Source organism: Miniopterus schreibersii (genome assembly GCF_964146895.1).
Source record: "Miniopterus schreibersii genome assembly, chromosome: 6".
NCBI classification, from domain to species: Eukaryota; Metazoa; Chordata; class Mammalia; order Chiroptera; family Miniopteridae; genus Miniopterus; species Miniopterus schreibersii.
This window is the reverse complement of record NC_138107.1, coordinates 20,849,293-20,876,642: the sequence shown is the minus strand read 5'-3', so window position 1 is coordinate 20,876,642 and position 27,350 is coordinate 20,849,293. Positions and strand designations below refer to the sequence as shown.

General features: G+C 44.5%; 2 protein-coding genes across 5 annotated transcripts; both read right to left on the bottom strand.

The window, feature by feature from the left end:
- Window positions 1–489: 489 nt before the first annotated feature.
- Window positions 490–13,496, bottom strand: TMEM14A (transmembrane protein 14A). 4 transcript variants are annotated; one of them, XM_081140649.1, is made up of 7 exons: window positions 13,247–13,367; window positions 12,129–12,209; window positions 10,105–10,209; window positions 6,282–6,359; window positions 3,562–3,663; window positions 2,870–2,957; window positions 490–1,193 (listed from the first exon to the last, which is right to left on the bottom strand). In XM_081140649.1, the coding sequence occupies exons 4-7, from the start codon at window positions 6,349–6,351 to the stop codon at window positions 1,154–1,156; spliced, it is 300 nt and encodes a 99-aa protein (XP_080996775.1). In that variant the 5' UTR covers window positions 6,352–6,359; window positions 10,105–10,209; window positions 12,129–12,209; window positions 13,247–13,367; the 3' UTR covers window positions 490–1,153. The 4 variants fall into 4 exon arrangements, with proteins under 4 accessions (XP_080996775.1, XP_080996773.1, XP_080996774.1 ...); XM_081140647.1 differs by having other exon boundaries at window positions 10,105–10,158; window positions 13,247–13,323; XM_081140648.1 differs by lacking the exon at window positions 12,129–12,209 and having other exon boundaries at window positions 13,247–13,496.
- On the bottom strand, window positions 13,335–27,350 carry LOC308558703 (uncharacterized protein C2orf78-like; the record flags this gene model as incomplete). The annotated part of the gene is made up of 4 exons (XM_081140613.1): window positions 13,335–13,548; window positions 21,031–22,909; window positions 23,688–24,449; window positions 27,269–27,350. The coding sequence occupies 4 exons, from the start codon at window positions 27,348–27,350 to the stop codon at window positions 13,335–13,337; spliced, it is 2,937 nt and encodes a 978-aa protein (XP_080996739.1).

Below are 27,350 nucleotides of genomic sequence, written 5' to 3'. Positions count from 1 at the left end.
TTAACCAATGTTACCTCAATTTAAAAAATAAAATAAAGAAGGTTTGAAATCTGACAGCATTGCACAGAGCCAACAGGACCAAAATTGCAGTTTGAGAGCTCTAATGGGTCTTGGCGATCATTCAGTCCAAATTTCTCCTTAAGGGTGAAAAATTGAGGCCCAGAGAGAGGAAATGCCTTCCAAAGAGAGTACAACCATCGGTGAGAGAACTGGGCTGGGATTCTGGCCTCCTGATGTTCAGTCTTGGGCCTGAAAATGCCTTGGACATTAAAAGTCATAACTATGCCTTAAAGTGGTGATTTGAGACAAAATAATTTTTGTTTCAGAATTATTACTGTTTGAGAGAGAGAAGGAGAATGAATTATCTGCTCCTGAGGTGTAATTCTAGCTTAAATAATCCTACTTCCCAACCTCTTTCATTAATAATTAAATATTTAAATGTCAAAGATGATTTCAGTATATAGAGAAAACACTACAATAGGGGGGGAAAAGGTTTAAAACAGAACAACTTTTATTTGAATACTAAATACATTCTTTTGGTACAAAGAATGCTGAGAATGAAATTTTTTTCTTTTGGAAAAAAGAAGTATTTATTTTATTTTTTGTTTATTTTTGTTTAAAATATTACAGGTGTCTCTTTTTCTCCCCAATGACCCATTGAGAATGAAATTTTTTAAAGAAAAATAATGCTGGCAACAATGCAATTCAAATGGAAAACATATCATTTCTAATATAATACAAATGACATAAAGATACATCAGCATTCTGTGAAGTCCACTTAGGGCATTCCATTATCTGATATGCTGCAGTTTCATTCCAACTCCCTTCAGATGAGTATTTGGAATTATCAAAAGAACCCCACATATATAAAACTGAAAACAGCAAATGAAAAAGTGTATCCCAGTTTATTAAGTATCTTTAATGAAAACAGTACCTGACAATTAGAAAACAAAGTTTTCTTTAAAAACACACACAAAAAACACACACCACCTCGGACTAGTGTTCATATCGGAGGTGACAGGGTTCCTTTTGTTTCTAATATTAAATAAGACACTTAATATTCCATATTGAAATTTATCTTCTGACTTCCAGGAGTGTGCTCTGCCCGTTAGTGTGGAATGACACCGGTTTAGTTTTCAGTTCCTCCGGATTCTCAGAGCAGCAGTAAGACAAGTCTCAGGATCATCATGAGGCTGGAGGGAAAAAAAGGCAAAGGAAGGTGGCTCTTAGGTGGCACCAGACAGCAAGGGCCCCGCACTCCCCTCACCTGTGGTGTGACTAAACTCTGGCTCAGGGCCTGCTGCGACTTCCGCTCCTTACAGTGGGGGCGATCTCCTGAACCCTCAATTCAAACTTCCCAGCCATGACTAAACTAGACACTTTAAAATGTTCACTCACTGAATGAGAAAAATCAGAACTCACAGTTCTTAAACCGTGGGATGAAGCTTTATGAAAGGTGTCTAAAGAAACACAAAACTTGCAAAAGCTTGTAAAGTTAGGCAAGTTGAAAAAAATAATCACACTTTTGAGGAGTTACTGCCATCGCAGCTACTTTTCATTCATTGGGGTCTTGTCTTTTTTTTTTTTAATAAACATGTTTTATTTGTTTTCCTTATACCATCAGAACTGAAACTACTGACTGTCGTTTCCCTAAAAATAGGGACATCAACCTAAAACACATACTGGTGCTTTTCAAAAGATAGCAATTTCAAAGGGTGGCAGCAGCAGGCATTTCATATCTTCGGGGTCTTGTCTTCTTGACCCGTGAACCCTACTTCTGACTTTCTCCGCCACCAAGTATCATTTTTAGACAGGCCTAAAACTGGAAAGCAGTCTTTGCAATCACACTTTTCCTTCCCAAACCACAGATATATACGTAGCCACACTGGAAAATTCTACAGAGCAGGAGAAGAAAAGTACTCACTACGCTGCCACCCAGAGACACACTCTTAACAGTTGGAGGTACTTCCCTTCTGATCTTGGTTTTTTACATAAAAACTTTTTAAAATTGAGACCACAGTATGTTTGTTTGTTTAATCCTTTTAAAAAATGTCTTCTTATGTCACTAAGATTTTTCCAATGCCACTAAATAGTTTTGAAAACATGACATGTAATGCCTGCTCAATATTCCATTAAGTAGACAAAACATTTACTGAAACATTTCCTTACCGGCGAATTTTTAGGTTGTTTCTAATTTTTCAGTTTATCACATTTTGCATCAGGAATAATGTTGCAATAAACATCAGTCATTATATGCATCTCATTATTTCTTCAAAATAAATTCCAAAAAGTAAAAATGTGTAGCAAAGGAAATGAACATGTTTATGGCTTTCAATATGTAAAGGCAGCTTCCAGGAAGAATTAAAAATGTAGCCTATACATTTTTACTTGGTAACATGCTTAATCTCATTCATAGAATTACTGAGATTAAATGAAGAGAAACTTGAGGCTCCCTACTGATCTATTTAACAAATATTGTTTTCGTCCTTAAAAACTCAAAATAACCAGGAGACTGTCACTTTGTCCGAGTCTCTAAGAGAGCATGAGTATCAGATTTAAGTGAATACATTTACTGTCTCAGATGGGTAAATCTTGAGAAAAAACAAGGCCTAATTTAGTTCTTTATCCTGAAAATGGCAGTGTACATGTGACCAAATACTACAGCAACACTAAGTGTATTCCATAAAAATGTTTATGTGCACGTCAACGCCAAAGACTGACTGAACGCATGACATTTTAAGGTTTCACAGTCATGCTTATTGCAAAAAAAAATTACTTTGACATTTCAAATTAAAGCTGACTTTTGACAAAAATTCAGCGCTTCAAAATGATGGCAGAGGAAAACAGAAATCAAAATAGTTTTTCTTACCTTAAGCCTGCCATCAACCCAGCTGGCATGATTTTTTTGGATCTCTTAAAGCGCACCCCCATTATGGTGGCCAGAAAGAAAGCTGTAACTAAAAGACAAACCAATGCGTGAACCGGCTTGCAAACACATTGTCAATGCCTGCTTCTGAAAGAAGGGATATTGTTTCAGCTTTAAAATAACTATTATGCATAGGTATTGAGTTGCTCTTTTCTCCAAAAGAGGAAGTGCTCTGTTAAAATACTTAAGCCCATTAAAAAGGTTTGCATAAACAAGCATGTCAAAATCCATCCTTGAAATCCCTTTAAAAGGAAGTCTTTTTCTAACTTAAATTTCTATTTACAGAATACTCCTTAATGACCAGGACTGCTGGCTTATTGGTCTTTCCTCAGGAACACTGGGCGGTTTACCTGGACCCAAAGGAGACACTCAACAAATGTACTGGTAACTGAATGTAAGGAAAATAATTAGCATTTTTCCTTAAGTAAGACGTGATTAATAAAATAATACTATTTTGGTATTTAGAAGAAGGTTGACTTTTTTGTTTTGTAGCATTTCATGTTGGGAGATTTGATGCCTGAAGACTAAATAACAACAGACCAAGCAATAATATTAAATTTTATATTATTTAAATTTAGCATATCAACTACCCCCCAGGTTCAATTCTCCATAGCTGGGGAAAATGCCTTACTTACACAGAGACACTTTTACATCTCGTCTGTCGTTGGAGACACGGTAAGCTCCATAGCCAGCCAAAAATCCAACAAAAAGACCAGCAATCAAAGAGGGAACACCACCTGTGGGGTAAAAAAAGTATGGGCTCAGAAAGAGAAACAGAAAGTGACAGGAATTATTTCAAGTATGGTACACACACCTTCAAGTGTATTTTTACTTGGCCATTGCGACTTGACAAAAAGCCAAACTGAACACAGGCCTTTTCAGTCTGTAAGAAATGACCGAATCCCAAATGCAAGGGAGAGGAACCCTGAACGCACAGCAATGCAGGGATTACATGCTGCAGGGGTTACCCAATGCACTGGGTTACATGCTGGTGACACTGAACAAGACACACACTGTCCTTGCTTCACAGAGTTCACTCTATTTAGAATCTGCTGGATTGGAATCCCTAGGAGTTGGGTCAAGGTAGCTCTATTTTTTAAATATCCATAGAATTTCAGAATGTAACCACAATTAAGAACCATTCAGCAGCAACACACACCAGCACACACACACACACACACACACTCATACACACACACATCAGCAGCATCCTAAATGAAAAGCCAAATGCCCTAGGTTCTAGTCTGAATACTTTTACCTATTGCCTCAAGAACTTTAGGTAAGTCACTTGGCCTCTCTGAGTTTTATCGGTCGCAAAACAGGGTTAATAATATCACCCATGTCAAATATAGAAAGGCTTAGAATGTTACAGTTAGGAATAATATTAAATTTTTCATTGCTCACTCCCAAAATCCATCTATTCTCTAAACACAGAAACATGATCTTTTAAAAAACATACATCTGGACAGGTCACTCCTCTCATTGAAGGCCCTCTGGCTTCCCACTGCACTTAGGAAAACCCCAAGTTTGCTCTATTATTGGCCTTCCCCCAGTTCCCTGAATATGCCAAACCCTTTATTCCTCATGGTTCCAGACATGCTGTTCCTTGCCTGGACTGTCCTTCCCTGCACTGTTCACCTGGTCAACTGCAGCTCCCCTTCAGACGTTGTCTTAAATGTTAAATCCTCAGAGATGCCTTTTCTGACCATCATTCTGAATGAGGGCCCCTTTATAGTCTCCCATTGTTCCTCATTGGATATTTAATGTCCGTCTCCCCCACTCACTCGTGAGCACCATGTCCTTTTTGCTCACTGCTGTTTTCCCAGGGCGGCACCGGCTAAATACTGATGAAATGCATGCCTGGGCGCTCCCTGTTCTGCGGCAAGCAGAAGGCAGATGAGAATATTGTTAAGGAGAATATTTTACTTAATCCTAACAGGTTAATTTACAAATGAAAAATTGAGGCCCAGAAGTTCAAATCACGCACAAGAGTATGAAAGCTAGGTTAGGGTTAGTGTCGAGCAGAATTCAGGAATGCATGATTCTGTGGCCTGTGCTCTTAACCCACATTATGCTACGAATGGGCTTCTTTGTGAACACACAATACCCTCAGGGGCTTCCCGGGTCACTTAGTGGGGGGCTCTTGCAGGAGGCCAAGGAACCATATTGTGCAGTTGGGCAACAACCCCTAAAATTAGAGACCTTACAGCTAACGTTATTTCATATGTTTCTGATGAGATTTGGGCTAGAATAGTGAATTTATCCCCTCCCCTCCTCCCCTCCTCTGCCCCAGCACGCGGGCCAGTGCGCACACTTCTTCCCACCCCTCTTAAAGTCAGGCAAAAATGTCCAGATGCTCTTTCCTGTTCCACAGCACAGGTTATTTAAATGTGTCTTTGACAGTGAAAAAAATTTTCAATAACAATCCCATCAGCATTTTACACTGAATCCTCTTTAAAGTAGATTATAAAACATCCCCTTTTACGCAGTTGTTTGCAGGTTTTAATTTGGGGCCATCATTTTTTCCCCATCATACACATATCCATGATGCTACACATACTGAGAGAGAAAATAAGAACAACAAAAATCTAAGGTGAATTTCAGGCTCTCAGCAATCACAGCAGAGAAATTGTTCCCCTGCCAGCCCCTCGCCCCTGGGGAGACCTGTGCTCTGGCCTTGGACTTCTCAGCAATCTCTAAGGAACAAAGGAACTGATAACTGCATAGACCTGGCTTTTGCTCTCAAATTCAAGTCCACCAATGCCACAAATGTAACTCTTTAAAATATACTTCATTTAAAAAATTTCATAAAAATATAAGAGCAGTACGAGACACCATGACTATAAATGTTTCCACATTAAAACAAAGTAAAATATAAAACCTGACCTTCCATTTTTCTCCATAAAAACCCTTTAATTTATCAACTGGGTGTGTTTTTTTCCTTCTTTTAGATAGAGATGGAGAGGTAACTTTAGATTTGATATTTAAGTAGTCAACAAATTTTCCTTTGCAACACAAAATATCAACATAATTCAGTTTTTTTATACTATGACTATGTAAACAAAAAATTTCCTCATTTGATAACAAGGGAGTAGCCCTAAGGTGGTTAACTCAATTAATTATGCAATTGATACTGACAGGTCAAATTAGAATTTTGTAGTAGAGGGGGACCCAGAACCCAGGTTGAATGCTCTACATGCCCAGCCCCACGTAACACAAATCCCTTCCACTGCTGGTCCCCAGCCACCTCCAGGACATCTTTAGCTTCTTGTCCTACTTCCAGGCCCTCAGCTGATCCTAACACAATCACCAGCCCCACCGAGCCATTTTGATGAGAAATCTGGTCTGGGCTTACCTCTCCGCTTATATCCCACAATACTTCCGAATGTCACAAGGGCTGCATAACCAAAACCAACAAGGTCCATTGGCAAGGCTGCAATTGTAGAGCAAGAGGGAAGGGACACATTTTACAAAATAAAAAGAGTTCAGGAGAGCAAATGTATATAAAAAAGATATGCATTACCCAGAATTATAGAAAATAATTTCTCTACTAAAAAAGGGAAACCAGATCTTCACCTATCCAACACTCGACCACTGTGCCCCATGCTCATCCCTCTCAAGCCCACTATGGGGACACCCAGGTTGATTTTCCTTGTCATCCAGACCTGCTGTACCCTCAGGTGTTTACTTCCCCTCTACTTCCCCTAGTAAGAATTCTGCTGTGGTTAGCCAGGTCTCCTCACTGCAGACAAGGCCACAATCTTCGCTTTTCCCTTCATGCTTGGAATGTCCCCGCTCTTTCCCACCTACAAACCCCAACCACCCCCTATACCCCACCCCCCTCTTGACTACCTCCCAACCTCCTTAACCACTCTCGTCTGCACCGTCGAACTGGTCTGGAACCAACTACTCTTCTTCCTCTATATTCCTTGACTTTAGCAACTCTATCCTGTAATTCTTTCATCTTTGTATAGATATTTATCCCTCCATCATCCTCACACCAAAGAATGGAAAAGAGGTAATGGAGATACTTGTTTTTCAATTTTTTTAATTATTATTTTTAAAATTTATCTTTATTGTTGAAAGTATTACAGGTGTCCCATTTCCACCCCCCAATTGACCCCCTCCACTTTGCTTCCACCCCCTCCCCAGGCCTTCACCCCATTATTGACTGTGTCCATGGGTTATGCATATAACTTCTTTGGTTAATCTCTTCCCACCTTCCACCCCCCTTCCCTCCTCCCTCTGAAATACGACCGTCTGCTGCATGCATCAATGTCTCTGGATCTATTTAGTTTGTCAGATTCTTTTGTTCATTAGCTTCTTCTTAAAGAAGACCCTTCAACATTTCCAGTAGTGCTGATTTGGTGGTAATAAATCCTTTAGCTTTTTCTTATCTGTGAAGCTCTTTATCTGACCTTCAGTTCTAAGTGATAGCTTTGCAAGGTAGAGCAATCTTGGTTGTAGTTTCATGTTTTTCATCACTTTGAATATTTCTTGCCACTCCCTTCTGGCCTGCAAGGTTTCTGTTGAGAAATCAGCTGACAGTCGTATGGGTGCTCCCTTGTAGGTAACTAACTGCTTTTCTCTTGCTGCTTTTAAGATTCTCTCTTTGTCTTTAAACTTTGGCATTTTAATTATGATGTGTCTTGCTGTGGGCCTCTTTGGGTTCCTCTTGTTTGGGACCCTCTGTGCTTCCTGGACTTGTAAGTCGATTTCTTTCCCCAGGTAGGGGAAGTTTTCTGTCATTATTTTTTCAAATAGGTTTTCAATTTCTTGCTCTCCTTCCTCTCCTTCTGGCACCCCAATAATAGGAATGATGGGCCTCTTGACATTGTCCCAGAGGCTCCTTATGCTATCTTCATATTTCTCGATTCTTTTTTCTTTTTTGCTCTTCTGGTTGGGTGTTTTTTGTTCCTCGTGTTCCAAATTGCTGATTTGATTCTCAGCGTCCTCTACTCTACTGTTGATTCCATGTAAATTATTCTTCATTTCAGTTCCTGTAGCCTTCATTTCAAATTGGTACTTTATTACGTCATCGATTTTCTCAGTTGTTTTCATAATAATATCCTTGAGCATCCTTATAACCATAATTCTGAACTCTGTATCTATTAGCTTGCTTGGATCTATTTCATTTAGTTCCTTTTCTGGACATTTCTTCTGTTCTTTCCTTTGTGACATGTTTCTTTGCTTCCACATTTTGGCTGCTTCCAGGTGTTTGTTTCTATGTATTAGGGAGAGCTACTATATCTCCTGGAATTTGTAGAGTGGCTTTGTGTAGTAGGTGTCCTGCAGGGTCCAGTGGCTCAGCCTCCCGTCACCTGAGCTGGGCCTTCTAGGTGCTCCCCTATGTGGGCTGTGTGCACTGTCCTGTTGTAGTTGAGCCTTGGTTGTTGTTGGGGTAACTGGGAGGAATTGACCCGCAGGCCAACAGGATGTGAGGACCAGCTGCAACTACAGCCAGAGAGCTGCTGTGCTGGAGACACCCCTATAGAGCAGGATTTACTTCAGTGGAGCTTTGGTGTTCACCAAGTGCGCCCCTTGAGTGTGTCACTCGTGGATGTGGTACGATTGTAATCCAGAGTGGTCAAGTCTGACCACCAAGTGCACTGTCTTGGGGCCCCCCGGAAGGTGCAAAGTCAGCCTCTGCCAGTGCCTTGCCCAGGGCCACCCAGCATGAGCTACACAGCAAACCATAGTTGGCTGCTACTTGTGCTGGGCTTGGAGGAGCCCAGGAGAGGCCAAGCTGTGAGCCAATGCAGCTGCTGCTAGTGCCAGGCCTGGGACCGTTTATCAAGCCCTATGGGGCCCGCTGCTGCTTGTTTGAGAGATTTTAGGAAAGTCCTAAGCATGAGGCTCGAGAGGCCACTTGCACAGAAAAGCCCCTGGAAATGGCCCAGATGAGCTGCAGGTGGGGAGGGGCGGGGCCTCCGGGAATCACGGGGCGGGGCCAAAGGTGAGTCAGGTGCTGGCGATTCAAACATGGCGCCTGCCTGCCGGCTGTGTTCGGGGAGGACTTGCCAAAGGAGCCATGGCCTCTGCCAACCCCCGCACCTCTTGCCCGGATTTCAGGCAGGTTAGTTTCCCCCCAAGTGTCCCAGGTCCTTTCAGGCTGCTGCCCGGCGCTGGGCTCAGAGGGAGCGTGTCTGAGTCCGTGCGGGGCCCTTAAGAGGAGAGCCTGGGGCTCCCGCAGCCTCCTGGACCCTCAGCGACAGTCCCCGCTGGTTTCACAGCCCCGAGTTGTGGGGACGTCTCTTCTCAGTCCTGGAGCCCTGGGCTGGGGGCTGCTGTGGGGCTGGGCCCCCTCACTCCTCCGGAAAACCCCCACCGCTGAGATTCCCTCCCAGGTTTCAACCGCTGCACCGGGTGTGGGCCCGCGGCCGCGTCTCCGGGATTCAGCCCCGATCCGCCCGCATCTCCGCCCCTCCTCCCGGTCTGGATGCTCCTTCAGTTCCCTGGTTGTGGGGCTTCTGTTCAGCCAGATTTCAGGAGGCTCTGAGTGATGGTGGTTCTGTATTTTAGTTGTAATTTTGATGTGGTTGCGGGAGGCGCAGGTGCAGCTGTTACCTACGCCGCCATCTTGTTTCTCCGACGCTTGTTTGTTGATTTAACCACAGATGCATTTTAAACATTTGCTTTGTCAGGGGCTTTATCATGAAACAGCTCTTCTGGGGTGGCAGAGACAGCCACCCTTAATCAGTGGTAAATCACTAAAGAATATAATGAAGTTCACTGAATGACAACGATACTCTGTTGTGCATCGATCGCAGCAGCAGGTGAAACATACACCCAGGGCTGAGGTTCCACTGAATCCTGCCCACGGGTCTCTAAGGTGCAGGAGGAAGTATGCAGGCTACCGGCTGGAGACAGGACACTGGTCACTCGCTGGCTGTTGGTCCTCACATCACACCTCATCCTTAACACCAGCTCCTCTGAGAGTCCTTGTGGTGCTTTATATCCTACCTTTTTTATATATCTATATTTCCTCTGTGGGGAAAATAATTATCTCTGTATATACAAGGAATGATGTACAGGATTTCATTGCATTTTCACAGTTTTCTCACTGCTTGTCATTTAGGTTAATCGGTCTTTTACTTCCTGTAGCAATTCATAAGAAATTGACCCAGATGAACGGAAAAGGGTTCTCAGCTTATCTCAGAGAGTAAGTGAGAACTTACTGTGAGAAAGGGTCTTGTTGGAGGGAATCCAAGGCACAGATCGAGACGACAGCACTGAAAAGAGGTAGCACTGAAAAGGAGGCCACACTCAAAACCCCTCAATATCTGTGGAAAGAATAATTAAATAAAACACAGGAGCTCATCTGTGCCCAAGAAGTGGTGCAGTAGGGCTGTGTAGGAAGGACTGTGTTCAAAACCACTGACTAAATGATGGATAAACAAATAATAATGAGGACAATGTTTACAAGCAATTACCATGTGCTAGGCACCATTCTTTTTTTTTTTTAATAGTCAATTTTTTTAGGCACCATTCTAAGGCCTTACTTGTATCGACTCATTCAGTTATCACCACAACACTATGAAGTAAATACTACCATTACTATCCCCATTTTCCAGATGAAGAGACTGAGGCACAGAGACTGCAAGCAACACCTGTTAGGTCACACAGCAGAACCAAGATTTCAGACTCGGAGAAGTCTCCTTCCTAACCACTAGCAATCATACCTCTCATAACTGAGTTTGCTGGCTGAAAAAAGTGAATATGCAAATGAAACTGATGCTCTTCAGAGTTTTAAATTCTGGATTAAGTGCTTCCGCTTGGCCTTGGAGCTTAAAGTTGTGAGTGCGCTGCACTGTCTTCCGCTGGGGGACTTACCATCTTCAGCCCTGTGAGCATCTCATGTTCAGTCCTACTTACTGTCCTTCTGAAAGAGTTAATAACATTCCACAATGCATGCGTGGCTTCAAGCCTGATGCCACCACTTACTAGCTGTGTAAAAGGTACATCCTTTAATCTCTGCAAAACTCAGTTTCTCCATCTATAAAACAAGGATAATAAAAATATCTACCTCATAGAGTTGTGATAATTAAATGAGTTAATACTGTAAAGCACTTAGAACAGTGCTTGGCACAAACCGAGCTCTCAACAAATATTAGCTGCCCTAATAATGACTATTCTTCTTTGCCTGTACATCCAATTTTAAGCTTGATGTATAATGAGGCCACTGAGAAAACAACTGAGGTAAATTTATAATTCAGGCATAGTTCAATAAATCAAACCATAATATGACAACTTACATTTATACTGAATTCCATTTAGCAAGTATTTATTGAGCATCTTCTTTGTGCAAGGCAGTAGGAAGCAATGAAAACCCTCCGAACATGGCCCTGGTCTTCCAGGACTTGTAGTACAGCACAGTGGAGGAGGCAGATATGTGAATGAGCCCCAAGAGGAGAGGCATGGGACCTAATGAGGCTTGGCATCCTAAGGAAGGATTCCTGGAGGAAGCAGGGTCCCAACTGGGACCTTGGGGAGAGTAGAAGTAAGCCAAGGGTAGCAAGAAAGGGCATGTTGAAGGCAGAAGAGAGAACATGTGCAAAGGCCCAGTGGCATGAGAAAACATATGTTTTCAAAATGGAAAGAGCTGCAAGGAGGTTGTGAAAAGAGATGGGGCTGGTGAGAAAGACAGGGCCAGACCAGCCATGTGAGGGGGTCTGGTTTCTGTCCCAAGGGCAGTGAGGGATGAATGAAGGGAGCCCCACAATCAGATTTAATTCCAGCAAGCACTTTCTGGCTGCAGTAGCGGGAGATGTGTTGAAGTGAGGCAGGGAAATAAGCTGAGAGGCTGCTGCAGTAAACTAAGCACGAGATAATGGTAGCCTGGCCTGGCAAATGGCAATGAGGGTGGCGAGAGGTGGACAGATATGAGATGGGTTCAGGAGGCAGAATCAATAAGCCTGGACGTAGATGTGAAGGGGAGGTCTCTGGCTTGAACCACTAGGAGAGGAGTGGGCAGGGGAGCCTTGATGCTATTCCCTGAAACGAGGGACACTGGAACAGCAGGAGGTGTGTGGTGGGGGAAGGAGAGAGGTGACCGGGAATGATGAGACCTGTTTGAAACATGTTCAATCTGAGATGCCTGACACAGCCAGGAAAACACATATCTACAGCTGACACTTATGAGAGAGATCACTCACCACCAGATAGTAATCTGGGGACCTAATTTTCTTCGTAAACCAATTACCTGGTGTGAAAGGCTGATTCTTCTCCCTCCTCCAAGCCCTCATTTCTTCCTCTGATGCTCTCTTGGGGTCCCCTCTTCTACCTAGCATAGAGTTAGTTATACGGGCTTAACTCGACTCTCAGCCAGTCAAGCTCCTTGAAGGTAAAGCTCAGGTTAAACTCATTTTTGTCTTTCTCACATGATCAAGCTCACTGCCATGCACAGGCAGGTGGTTAGTAAATACTTGCTGAATTAATGAGTGATGAGTGAACCTAAGGAGCAACCTGTCTGAAGGTGCTGTGTAACTGACCTCCCCTCAGCATAGCTCTAATGCCAGGAAACAGCCAGTTCCTTAATCCATTTAGGGAACTGAGCATTGTACTAAGGAGGCAAAATAAATCTATTCCCAATCCTTGCAAGAAGTTTCTGTAGGCACAGATAAAATTCACACAAAGAGCACTCACCCCTCTTGCTCATTTTCTGTGGCAGGACCATGTAAGCAACCCAGAAGCCCACATGAGGAGCCAGAGGCTGCGTCAACAGGAAAGGGATGGGGGTGGGGGGTGATGTAGGAGGCATCACTGGATCCCATGGCAAAGGAGATGCTCAGCACTTAGAAAGGCCAGAAAGCATCTTGGGCGCAATGCAGCAAAATGACTTACTGCACCAGGTACAAAACCAGGTGACAGGGCCCTGCTCTGCCCGGAGCCCTCCAAAATTTGGGGAACCCACTAAGAGATGTTCAGTCAGCTACATACAAAAAGCATTTTCACATGTTGAGTAGCAACAATTACTTAACTTTGCACTCCTTGGGGCTCGAAAGGCACATTTTCCAGTGAAGTCTGGGTGGGGCCAGGAAGGTTAAAACCCTGCCAAGCACGTTTGCAATGATGCCTATCTCCACCGCTCCCTGGCTCCAGGAAGGTAGGAGGCAAGGCGGGTGGGAGATTCAGGGCCCTGAGAAGGAAGAATCTGGGGGATTCCCCGGACGATGAGCGAACTGATTCCTGGGAGAGCGGAGCCCATCTCCTGAAAAAAACCTGCCAAGGTCCTCTGCATGGTTGCTCGTCTGCTTATTTCTGCGCCTTTGCAAGAAAATCCAGGGCAGCAATTGCTCCACAGAATGGCGTCCAACTCACCTGCAGCTCAAGCCCTCCTCGCGGGAGCCAGCGGGAGCCAAGATCGTTCCTGGGGTCGGGAAGTGCTCCGGGCGGCGGGCGCTTCAAGTTACCGGCACCCGGCGGCGAGGCTGGCTGGGGCGGGGCCGTCCCCGGGGCGCGCATGCGCGGCGTGCCTCCCCGCGGCTCCGGTGCGGCCCCGCCCAGTCCCGTAGGCGGCGGGGGCGCTGGCGCTGCGGCGGCGGATCTGGCTGCGGGTTGCGTCTGCCCCGCGTTTGGCTCTGGAACCCGGCGGGGGGCTGGGGCCCGCTGCCTGCTGCCTCCTGCCGGACGAAGCGGAATTAACAAGCATTCCCAGGGAGTGGGTCTGGGTGTTGCAGGACTCCCAGGAGGAGAAAGATTTTTAACCCTGAAGTTCACTCATCGTTGCAGGGACGTCTGTGTCTGCAGCAACCCAGGTCTTTCACATCCTCTCCAGCAGACTGTTTCCGTTTTCAGTGGAGGGAGCAAAAGTGTCCTTGGGGTGCAGAGGTTAGAGCCCACGTTTATCAGGTTTCAGAGCCCAAGCACCCTTTATTACCCACTATCTACAGGGTCATCTGGATGTGGCAGGGCAGGCAGGATCCCAGTTTCATAATCCACGCCCAGGATGAGCTGGGAAAGGTTTAGAGTGCCAGAACTGGAAGGCACTTTAAATCTGTCTCCTCTCTGGATAACCCATTTCCAGACAGAACCTTAACTTGACTTTGGAATTACACCTTCTCATCTCACTCCAGTGTTCCTGTCTAGGCCACTTCCTTACGTAACAGCCCTTCAGATATATGTCGAAGGCTGTCATCTAGGAGTCATCAAGCAGCTCTAGGGGTGCTGTGGGACTGGGAATAATAGCAGAATTTCTTTTTCTAAAAAAAAAAAAGCTAAACATATACATTGAATTTTGTGAAATTTGCTGGATCTATTCCATGTGCTTAAAAGTGCTTCTCAGAAGTAATGTGACCAACTGATGAAAAATCTGTTAGTCCTAAGGAGTTTAGACTCCTGAAGGTTCTCAGGAGTGCTGGTGGCAGGCACCATAATGTGAAATGGAGGAAGTGGTGTCCTGATGGGTGGCTCTCAGTTCTCCCAGAGCTCCTTTCCCTCCTCCCTTTCCCCTCCACCCCCCTCCCTTCAGTCTCCCAGGACACTCTCCCTATTCAGAATAAAACTAAAACCCTCTTGGAATGCATCATTATCTTTAACTGATGTGAACTCTGGTAAATAACTTCCCCCTGAACCTCAGTGACTGGATTTAAGATGATGCTCATACTACATGCTCTCTGAGATGGCTTCCAGCCCTGTTGCAAAGATACTCAGAGGTAGAAACAACCTTATGATTTTCCTACTCATGACATTTTCACCTATACACAGAAGAATAACTCTTTGCATATTATAGAAATGCAATACTCTTGGGCATGTGGAAATAGGAAGGTCCTTAGGCAAAGGGGCCATCGTCGTTCTCGACTCACATGCCACCAGCTGTCACCTACTCCAGCTAATGGTAAGGTTAGAGCAGGAGGCAGGTGTACAGCAAAGGCTACTGACTTCCACCTATTTGTAAAGCTTTCTATTCATGATACACAGCAGAGACACTAACTTCAAATGTGCCACTACCCCTTTGGCAGTCTGGAGAAGCACACAAGATAAAATACATAGGATTGCCAAGGAAGCCAATTGTATTGAAATACTGTTATCAAATTATGAAACGTTTAATCTGTGATATAATAGATGTGCTTCTTTATTAAATTACAAGATCTAAGAGTGGGTTTAATAATTACCATAAATTCCAAGTAGTGCACTGTAAACAATAGTTGGAGGTACCTGTAATGTGAATATCTGCGATTCCTAGTGATGACAGAGTCACAGGTACAAATATTGCTGTGGTTTGCTGCCTATTTTCCTAATGCAAGGAAATGCTAAATTTTAATTACAGGTTAATGAAAATAGAGATTTCTTTTTCCTATCCAACTTTTCAGATCTTCTTATCTCCATTCCCAGGCCCCTAAGGACTTGGAACTCCCAATCTAAAGCAATGTAGGTTTTCGGAAGTTGTGTATATGTGAAATTGGAGAAAGGGAGAGAGAGGCTAAGAGCCTGGCTGACTGACAGGCTGGCTGCTCAGGCAGGACCTCACTGGATGTTCACACCTCAGTGAGAGTACCCTGTGGGTCCTGAGCCTGGTCTTCATTTCCAAATATTAAGAAACTGAGTTTGTATCCGTTCTTCCAGGGGCACCCTGGCTTTGGGAGACTGATTCATAAAAACCAAAGTCAAAGGAGACTTACTGATTTTTAAACAACCACAAAAAAGCCTGCTTCAGGTCCTTGAGTCTTCTTTCAGATCGCACTGGTTTACTTATCACTTAGGCCTGTGCTCAAAACATCAAGATTTCCTTATTTGCCTGCCTTTCCTATGAATAGGCAGCAGGGGGCACTAGATGTTCTGGTTTCGTTCAGGTAGGCAAGGAATTTAGCCTTGTCAAAGTTATCTTCAAACAAATAGTTGCTATTAGGGGATGGTTCAAAAACTTAACAGTAAATGGGAAAACAGGATGATGGTCTATGAAGAAGAATGTTTATATGACAAAAAGGAACAATTTCTGCATTACAACCTGTTGACTAAGAAATAGTTTCCTGAAATATGTATTTTATGTGTGTGTTGGGGGGGGCATTTACAGGCCATAAAGGGGAATTTTGAGGTGGGCTCTGAAAGAGGCAGGGCACTGAAGAGTGACCACAGGACAGGAGCTGTCCCCCATCCTAAGCCTACCCTCTGGACATATTTTGAACTTTTGTCTAGGACATGGGCCCTTCCATGCTAAAACTGGGACTGAGGGATTTCCCGGGACTGGACACTTCCCTATAAACAATAATAACAACAACTAACATTTAATGAGTGTTTGTGATATGCCAGCCACCTTCTAAGCACTTTACAGGTATGAGCTTTCTTTGTGCTTCACAACAACCCTCTGAGGCAGATACTATGTCCTTCCCATTTGACAGATGAAGAAACAGGCAACTGGCCAAAGGCCATGCAAACAGCTGAGAAGTGTCAGATCCAGGTTTTAGGAAAGAGTATGCGAGTCTCTGAGGTCATTCTGCCTGGATTTGAATCATGGCTCCATTGCATATATTATTAATATAGAAGAGCATATAACATTATGACTAGCACTTAGGAAATAATCGATAGTTTCCTATTATCATTAAAAGGATGGTCCTTACTTTCCAAGAACTTAAAATCTATTTTAAGGGTTGCTTTGAGTCATAAAGCATAGATGCCTATTGAGTGGATGAATGGGACAGAAAACAGATGCAAGTTAAGTGTTCAGAGAAAGGAACACCTATGATACAGGTCTGGGTCACAGGTTGCTCCATGCGTCATGTGCTTAAAATGCTACCTGAGCAACTGGCATTAGCCTCAGAGACTTACTCCAGAATGAGGAGGTTGGGAGGGGATGTTATTCTAATGGAAACCTGAAGTCTGAGAGGGAGCCAGCAGGCAAGGAGTCAGGGGAATCATGTGGAAGGCAGCAGGACTGGCCTGAGAAAAGGCCGTTGGTGAGAAAGGACTTCATGCCTTGTGAAAACCAAATGAGGGTAACTTGGTTGGGACTATAGAGCTGTGAATTAGAAGCAGAGTAAAGTGGTTCGGCAACAAGCTGTGTTCACAAAGATCCAGGCCTAAGTATGGTTTGCCTCTGAGTCTTCTATTTAAATCATCTGGACTGTGCAGCCTCCAGATGTTGCTGCATGGAAACTTTACATAATGGGATGAGAGGCAATCTTTGTGCTCAGCTTGTTTTTCATTGGTTGTCCTTTGCTGAGTTTAATGCTGTGTGTCTGTGTAGACTTTCATCCAGAAGAGCCTCTGTCTTGCACGAAATAACTCATCCCTCTTGTATTTTGCTGAACAGTAAATTATGTCCTTTTCTATCATAAAATGGATTTACATACCTCCACTAGCATACATGTCTAATTTCATCTTACCCAAACAGATTTCTTGGAAGTAACAAACGAAAACAAATATTAAAGATAGCTCAGTCTGCCTTATTCTATTAGTCTCCATGGAGCCACTACTGGACTTGTGATGCTTAGAGTGTAAAATTCAAACAGAAAATTGGCTTAGTGAGAAAGAGGCCTTGCTGTACAGGTCAATCCATGTGACTTCTTCAGATCACTTTGAGCAAACAACCCTTAATGCAATAAAAATGGCATCTTTGAGGAAAAGCAGGTAATCTTGTCTGACAAGGCTGCCTTTACTCATTACATTAATGTTCTGATAATGCATTTTAAACAATGTTTTTAATTTAAGAAAAAGTCCCAAGAAAAGATGTAGGCTGAAAAACAAATCATGATAATACTTGAAAACATGCAATTGAAGAACATTTTAAAAATCCTCTCAACAGTGCAGTAAGATTCCCTGTGAAGGCAAAATTGGATCCAAGTGTAATGAGAGGAAAGACATAGTCCCTTTCTCTCTCCTTTCTTCTTACAGTTCAATTTAAGAAGCTAAGAAAAATGTAATAGCAAGGTTAAGTGGTGTCTCCAACAAATATCCTGGAAAGAAGACAGTGAACATGAAAGGAGCTAAAATTCAAGTGAGGTGTGGGTGGAGTGTTCATTTGAAAACAGACACACACCTGTGATACCTTGGGCAGGCTCTGGAAAACCTAGTAGCATGAGTACAACTCACCTTCTCAGGCTAGATTTAATAAAGATTATTGGGATGAAGAAGAAGAGGAACACATTGGATTATTTATGAAATGTCTTTTTTTAGGGGTGCATATATCTTTTTTATCTTTATTGTTGAAAGTATTACAGCTGTCCCCCATGGTCCCGCCTTGAGCCCCTCCCTTCCCTCAGGCTTTTGCCACACTATTGTCTGTGTCCCTGGGTTATGCATATATGCATAGAAGTTCTTTAGTTAATCTCTTCCCAAACCCCTCCCCCCTTCTGTCTGATAAAATAACATTTCTTTTGATAAATTATTTCAGTTAATGAATTGGTTTGCTTTTAGGTTTAAGTTCAATTAGTGAAGCTTCAAGGCCAGGAACCTGCCAGATGAGTAAGAAATGGCCAAGGTCTCTCCCTCCCAATGACTGGGGCTGTGGCCAAAATGTAATAGGATGCTTTTGTGTCATTCCCTTCTGCCAACATGTCTTTACAGACAGAACTGTAGGAAACTCTTTTCTTCCTCTTCTTAAATATCTCCTTGCATGCTTCTGAGATGCCTTATTCAGTGGTTCCCAAACTTGCTTCCCACTGGAACCACTTGGGCATCTTTAAAAACTACTGATGCCTGGTTGATGCCCACCTACAGATATTGTAATTCCCTTGGTGTGGGCTGCAACCCAGGCATGGGGAGTGTTCTGAAAATTAATCTTTTCATGTTACCCTTACAGTAACATTTTCCAAAACTGTAATATAATTTTGCAAGCAGAATATCAACACTGATACTGTCAAGATAAAGAATGTCTCCATCATACAAGGATCCCTCCCTCCTGTTGGTTTTTTATAATCACACTCACTTTCCCACTCACTCAGACCCCCTCATTAACTTCTGGCAACTTCTAATCTGTCTTCCATTTCTATAACTTTGCCATATGGAGAATATTATGAAAATGGAATTGTCCAGTATGTAACCTTTAGGGATTAGCTTTTCTCACTCAGCATAATGCTCTGGAGATTCATCCAGGTTGTTGCATGTGTCAATATTTACTTCCTTTTTATTACTGAGCAATAGTCTATGGAATGGATGTACCACCATTTAACAATCTCGATTCCCTTCAGGTGTTTGCTATTAGGGATCAACCTTGGAGAGCATTCCTGTGTTAACATACCCTGTCACTTCTCTGGGATAAATGTCCAGGGTAGAATTATTGGGTTGTATGGTAGGAGCATGTTTAGTTTTAATAAAAAGGTTGAACTATTTTTCGGAGTGGTTTGTGAAAGAAAAAGCACAATGGAGTTGATATTGTCAAGAGGGCGATCTAAAACGGAGCCCCGAGTACTCTCCGTGGCTGAGCTAACACCCCACCCCCACCCCCACCCCCCAGCCCTCTTAGTGAACCTGTACTTTTTAATTGGGCTGAACCACAAACAGATACGCCCTGATGCAGCTCCTGGAACTGGCTCTGCATCTGTGACCTCTGTAATAAGAAATAAACATTTTGGAGGCGGGGTGTGGGTGGAGCTGCCTAGGTTGCTGGGTAGGAGCTGCTGGTGGCAGCTCCTGGCCTTGGGTGAGTGGCATCCTGGTGCCCACATGAGCCAGGGGCACCGAGGCTGAGGCCAGAGGAGCTTCTTTTCTGGTTCATTGGCCAAGAGGCAGGGCAGAACCACATCCCCCAAAAGGTGGAAAGACTGCCTCCCAGCTGGATAGAGGGCGCCTGGGATGTTTCACTGCTTTCAAAGTTGCTCAGAACAAGAGCTTTGAGGACAGAATTGCTCCAGAAGAACGTTTTTACCCCTTGGATCTTTTTAACAAACTCCAAGGACAGAGGAAGGACTTGGGCGGAGGAGTGATTTCACATCCCCGCGTCGCTGCTGTAGAGCGGGCCCCCCGCGGCCTCCCGGGCGCCCCTGGGACCTGGCGCCCGCGTCCCGCGGCTGCTCCAGCGCCACCTGGTGCGCTCGCGCCCGGGGCTGTGGCCGTGGGAATGGCCGCTCCCAACGGGTTTCTCTCGGGCTTCGGTTGATGGCGCTGTTCAGACAGGCGGCGCGTGCAGCCCCAGCCACGGAGGCGGCCCTGGCTGCCCTTCAGGTTCATATTTAGGCTTCTACTGATGTCTGATCTCGTCCCCCAGAGGCGTCTGGATGCTGTGCTCTGGGAGCCAGGTGGCCACCTGGGGGCCTTGCAAATAATGCAGACTCGGGGACAAGTCAGGCTGAGGCTTTGCTGCACCACGTGCACTGTGACAGCCATTGCTGAGCCTCACGAGTCAAGTGGCTCAGTGACACCTGCCTTGCCTGGTGTGAGGGTGACTGAAGTAGTGCATTAGTGGCCCTGGTGCCCCCCGGGGGGCTGAGTAAATGGTGATTTATACCCCAGGCCCTGTCCTGGGGGTCCTCCTGCTGCAGCTGGTCACTGGGCTAGGCCCCTGTTACCAGCTGTCCCCAGGATAACTCTGAGCCCTTGCCACCCCTCTGGTAGATTCCCCCTGAGTGTACTCGCCTCCCCCAACTACAGTCACACATGCATAAGGCAACCCAAACCTTCTGGAAATGTGCCCTGAATGTATTTTCTAAAATACTTACCTGGTGGTCCTGAGACATAAGGCCAACCTCCACCAGACACATTGTACATTTCTCCTGGTCAACCTGGGCTCATCTTCTGCCATCTTCAACTCGATTCAAATTTTACTCTTTTAACCCGAAACTAAGATTGTGCTTCTAGCTTCTGCCAGTCCCTGCCCCCTCCGGTTCCTTTTTATAAAACAATAACATCTCTTGTCTTTTACCTTTTCTGGCCATGGACTAAGTTCTTTCATTTTTCCTAAGGTTTTACAAACCCTCGCCCCTCATCCATCTGTCCCATCTCCAACAATTACCTCCTCAGGCAGCCTTCCATCCCTACCCCCACCAAAGAAAAAACACACTTAACAGCATCTCAAAATTAAAAGGCTTTTTTATTACTCATCAACGAATTCTATTATATTTATTCATTCAATTTTATTGCTTTAAAATATATCAGGACTGATAAATTGATCTATGTGTCTCTGGCAAAACAGCCGGTGTCCAGAGGGGCCCCAGCACTGCAGCGTCTCCTACATCGCATAGCCATAGTTCAGGGAAATTTCCATTTCCTTCTCTCGGGCGCTGAAATGCTGCGCTTGCCCCGCACAGCCCTTGGCAGCCCTCTCCCGCTCTAGCTGAGCCTTCCTCCTCATGGCCTCCCGCTCTGGCCTCTGCTCATTTGTGATGGGCGTTGACACTACCGGCCCAAGAACCTCTGCTTTCCTCCACGGAATTGGTTGGAGGGCGAAATCCTGGAGCAGATACCGGTTCTGAGGCTTGAGCGGGGCCCGGAGCTGGGTGACAGCAGTGCGAACGGGCTCCCGATGGAAAGAAGGGCCAGATGATGTTTTGGAGGGCCCAGGCCCAGCGGCAGCAGGCTGAGGGACACGAGGCCGGGCAGGGTTGGCCAAACCTGGTGGGGCCCCGTTGGTCAAATCTGGACGAGCTGGTCTGGCAGGACCTGTCAAAGATGCAGGGGTTGGCCGGGATGAATGGACTGCACCAGGCCTGGCAGGGTTGGCCACAGCAGGACGACATGGTGCCAGAGACTGTGGCCTGCGAGGAACAGGTCGAGCTTGAGGCTTGTCCACAGTTGGAAAAAGCAATGGCACCAACTTGACCTTCCCAGGAGATGGCAGCTTGTACTGAGATGGAGATGACTCTTTTTCAGCACTGCCATCTGGTTTCTGGCATTTGACCTGCGTTTTCTCGGGACCTTTGCCCTCGCCTTGGCTATCCAGCCACCTTTTGAGGGCTGGGCGTGGCTGGGGGCCTTTGGCGTTGCTTGAGTTCCCCAGGGCCCGGGAGGAACAGAGCTCAGTTTTCTTGTCGCTCTTCTTCCCCAGTGCATGGAAAACCTGCACAGACTCGAGCATGTGCCTACCTAGGGAGCTCCGGGGCTTCTTGAAGTTCTCCTGAGTCAGCTCAGGTTGCCTTTGCTTCCTCTTGGGGATGGTTGTCTTCCCTTCAGCCTTAACTTTGTTCCCTGGCTGCTTCCTCTCTTCACCCCTCTTGGAGATGTTTCCCTTGGTTGTCTTGGTATTTTCCTGCCCATGGCCCTTGGTTTTGCTGGGCCTGTTGGGTGCAGTTTTCTGAGGCTTGCTGTCAGAATGCTTGGCCCTGTTCAAAGAAGCCCTGTCAGCAGCTACAGGATTGCAAGCAGCCACTTCTCTTACGAACACACAGTCTGGGCTCTCGAGCTTGATCTTAGCCCTGGGAGCATCACTGACAGACTCAGAGGCTCTATGTTTGTTCTTCCTGGCTTTATCTGAGGGAGCCCTGATGACACTTGGCTTTTTCTGCACCTCATTCAATTTGATGGCTCTGGTATCTTTGGTTTTGATCACCTTAGGACCTTTGGGTTGATCAAGGTCCTCTTGGGAATTTAAAACCTGTGGGAGGCAAATAACCTCCACCAGGGTAGTGATGTCTGCAAAACTCTCATTTGAATCAGTCTCCTTTTCAAGTGTCCCTTGGTCCTTAAGACTCAGGCGAGGATGTCCCAGACCAGCTTTCTCACAATCAGGCTGCTCCTCTTGGCCAAGGGGATCAGTGCAGGCCAGGACCTGGTGAATGTCAGGGGTTTCTAAAGGGAGCAGTGGAAGATCTTGCTTTTCTGATGGGGCCTTGTTGGCATCCAGGAGCTTTGAAAGCTTGGTGTTAATACCCTGCCCATTCTGATTCTCCTTCTGTTCCTGGCTTGGAGCTGGTGGCAGTGGCAGGAGATTACCAGGACTCTGGACTGGAGCTGCCATTGCAGTATCCCCAAGGTCATGGGGTGGGTTCCTCTCAAGTATCTGGATATGTGTGCTACTGCAGGACTTGGGGAATTCTGCAGTGTGTGGTCGATAAAATATTTGGCCTGGAAGTTGCAATCCCAGGGAAGTGTCCATCCCCAGGGAAGTGTCCATCACTACAAAGGAATCAAGGGGAAGTCAGTGAGTGCCTGGGAAGTAAGATGCTCCTCCTATCACCAATGCAGCAATCATGCACCTTGCAAGAATGGGAAAGGCATTCTACTAGCTCTTCTGAAGGCTCATGGGCAGTGCCCTGTGCTAGGAGATAGGAGAAAACCGTTCTATTTCTTACTGGTGATCATTTGATGTCATTGTTTCATGATTTTCATTGCATTTCACGGGGTTGTCATAAGTCAAATAAAAAGTAAATGTGATTTTTAAAATGTTTTACAAGCCTAGCGTTCTCATATGGAATCTTTTTAATTCTCTCCACTTTCCTGTGAAAATAAGAACACTTCACACCAAGGACCAGGAGAGGGAATGGAGCTCTTCCTGATGAAATATATAAGCAAGGGCAGAATCTTAGCCCCCTTGCTTTGGACAAGATCTTGGAACACAAGATCCCAAATCCAGGCATAAACTAAGGAAGAGAGGGGAAATTAAAGTGGCGCTGTCACAATATCTGAAATGCCTTCCAAAGAGACTAAAGCAATAAATCAGGGAAGGGAGTTCATTACAGTGTGGGGCTCATCAGTGAGGACAATGAAAAGTAAGGGATCTGTTGGTAGGCTGTTGGGGTTCTCAAACATATAGCATACACAGCCTTCCCCCCTCTGGTAGGTGCTCTCATAAACAGGGTGAAAATGAAGAGCACTGGCTGAGGGTGGTAGTTAGAAAGTGACAGGATATAAAGCCTGCAGATTGACCCTGTATTCAAGATGACCCTGTACTCACCTTGAAAACTTGTCTTTGTGATGGGCTGAGCAGACACAGAGTAGCAGATTCCAGAGGTGCAGACTGGTGGCATCACATCTGTGGGCTGACCCTCTTGTAGCACCATGACCATCTCTGGTTGAGGGGCAGAGGCTCTGCTCTCTGTGTAGGACACAGAGCCATAGGCCTGCAGGTAGGGACCATGCTCTCCAGAGAGCAGAGGGCCCACTGGGCCTTGATTGTAGTAATATAGCTGGCTTCCGCCCTGGTAGGGAATTGACAGGCTATGCCCCTGATTTGGAATGTGAGATGGTGCCCCCTGAACAAGGCTGGCAGAAAGGGATGGATACAGAGGGGCCATGTTATTGGCATCTGAGGTTTTATTATACAGGGATGCCATAGACATAAAAGAGACAGCTGTGTCCTGCTCAGTGATGGTCACAGTGAAGTCTCTGAGTGATGATGACTCCCTTTCAGGGCCTCCTGTGAGAGCCCACTGAAAAAGGCCAGGATTGGAAGCAGCCGAGGTGGAGATCTGGCTCTGGCCAGTCACTCCAGACAACACAGTTGTGCTAGAATGTTGGTAAAGGTGGGCACTACCCATGAGTGTTTGGAAAGAGGTGCCCGAGGCTGATGGAAGTAGCCGTGCTGCACCGATGGCGGGAGCAGAGACTCTGTAGAAGTTGCAGGCGCTTCCTGTTAGGGAGGCTGCCTTGCTGTCTGCACGAAAAGAGAGCTGCAGAGACTCTGAAATTCCAAGTGCAGGTGGATTTTGCAAATTGTCTGTAGGGAACAAGAGGTTGATGAAAAAAATCAAAGAGCCTGATAAACTCTCACTTTGTTTGAAGAATAGTGTTATCTTAAGATTGCTGCTCTCAGAAAGCCTTGGATACCAGTGTTCACTTGTGTCTCCAAAGTCAGAGTTTATGCTGGTCGTAAGTGCCTGAGCAGTTTGCTACTCTTCTGTATGAATTGCCCGAGCTCCCAACATGGGCAAAAATAGGCACAAGCCCCTGTGATGTGGTTCATGCATTGCTCTCTGGGCTAGAGGCAGACGCTCCCTGCCCTGCCTTTCTCCTGAGCCTGCACTAGGGTTGATTCCTATGCTCTTTCCTAGAATTGAAGCATTTTCGAACCAGGAGTCTTTAGAGAACCTGTCTTCTAACATTCTCATTTCATGAGTGAGGAAACTGAGGCTCAGTTTCCTAGGTAGGTTAGCATCATTACCAGGTTACATAATCTAAGCATCCTGACTTCCTTGCCAGGGCTCTGCTCTGAGCATTACATGGCCAAAAACTGGGAGCAATAGGCCTTCTAATGGATCTGTTCTTTTCTCCGTGAGAATTAAATACAGCTATTTCCATTGTAATCTTCAGTGTCTCATCTTGCCTGCACAGTTAACATCTTATTTCCTAGCATTCACATATATCGCAGTGCAGCTGGTAAAGTTAAAGGGTCATTTTCACTCTCTTCATGCCTGGTTTCTGATCCTACCACAAAATGACTATCTGAGGGTGAATTTCTCAAGAAGTGCTTTTTGAAAGAAAAACATTATTTAAACTCTCTGAGCTTTGGTCTCCTCATCTATAAAGTTGTTATAATGGTAATAACAGTAATAATTCATACATGAATAAATGATATATTATATATGACATATAAAAGAAGGTATAAGTTCTCGAAAGACAAAGAAAAATCACAACATATATCACAGAACTAAAAGGAAATATATAGACATGAATGAAATTGGGGTTGTAGCAAGCATCAAAGCATAATAAATTTCCTAATAAATGAAATTTTGTTTTATACCCATAATATTGTAATAGTGAATATTGCCTATTCTATTTTAGTAAATACTAGTAACCAAAAAACAGCCGACACAATAGAAGGTGATTTTGCATAAATTCCTAGCCAGTCCATATGGACAGAGAAGATATATCAGTCAAACTTGCATGACAAGCAGTAAAATGCAATCAATGTGGATGTATATGTAGACAAATATTTTAGGAAAAGCTGGTGTAAAGCAGAGAGCAATATAAATGTAAAAGAATTCCATTATTGTGCTCATTCATGTTTTTCTGAATATTACTCAGTAAGTAACAGATATTCAGTCTAGTAGAAATATATATTTCAATAAATATAACCACAGAACAAAGAAGAAAGAACTCTTAAAATGTGTTATGCAGGTTTTTATATTTATTTTAACACCTAAATTAAAATCATCTTTAACATCCCGGAAAGTGTTGGACCCAAAGCCTTAAAAACCATCATTCCTGGAATTCTATTTAAAAAAACCCAAAAATTGTAATGTAGGAATCCCCAAGAGACTCCACCAAATGGTTTTTAGATAAATGGGAAGTTAGAGATGTGAGACTTGACTTTCGTTTTCTCCTTAGGTAGCTAAGACTTTAAAGGAGGTGGTGGCTGGGCATCAGTGTGCTCTCTGTGTCAGAAGAAAATAACTGTCAAGATGAAAACCAGTTTTGACTTGGAACATGCTTATCACACAAAGGAATTCATCTTTCTGATTCAAGTTAGGATATATCTCTTTTTTTTGAAAAAATTAATGTTATTTTTAACAGGCAAAACATTTACAGAGTTTAAAAATCAGAATGAAGGGAAACACTGAAAATTCTGTTTCCTCCAATTCCCTTAGTTTCCTATTTATTGGAAACATCATTTCTGAAATATATATATTTAAATGTTTATGTTCCAAACTGTCACATGCCATCTGTGTTCAGAAGGCAATAGAAAAACACAGACAACTGAATATAATGTTTTGACGAGCTGCTTTGCCTGGTGACGCCCTGTTCCTGCCTCACTGTCCCTCCCTGTCTTTCCCATAAGCACCTGCTAAGATCAACTTTCCTTTGCGCTGCTCTGAGCTGACTTCTCCCCGCGCTCTTCCCACTTTAATTGAAAAGCCTTCAGGTCCCTGCCCTGTTCCACCCCAAACCACCCTTTCAGCGGGAGCGCTCCTGCAGGCTCTCCTCCTCCATCCCTACATTTCCCCGCTTCATGCTTCTATTTTCCACTCCCTCATGATCCTGTTGGCCTGTGCTGGTGAAAACACCCCGAAACAGTCTTACATTTAAATACTTTCCTCCCTGTGGCCCAGTACTCAACATCCTCTCTATTTTCTCTCTTCACCTGGTTTGGGTAGAAAACTCCAAAAACAGGTGAATATTACTTTCTGAATAGCACTAAATTTAAAATACTCAAGTTGAAACCTTAGTGGCAGGAGACTGTTACGGGTGAGACATCATATAAAGCACACACATTGCTAGTTTTGTACATCACCTAGGTCTTCTCTCTGTTTCTGTTGAAACTCTGTCAAGAAGACTTTGTTTCCTTAAAGACTCAATATTAGAAAAGAAAGGGATTGGAGAGAACCAGGAATCTGACATCTCACAGATTTTGTGAGAGTCGCTGACCTCTCCAAAGTCACATAGCTAGTAAGTGTAAAAATCAACGCTGAAATTAGGTCTCCAAAGTTCTAGATCAATATCTCCCCCCATTATTTCAAGGTGCTCTTTGGACTCTAATGCTAAAATTAGGGGCAAACAAATATCTAATGACAAACTTTTCAAAGTTTCTTTTCTTACCTGACATGGTCAGAGAAAAAGAAATATCAACTGTCGATGCGAGGGAGAAGGCGGTCTCGGTGGCTGACGCCAAGGAGCACAT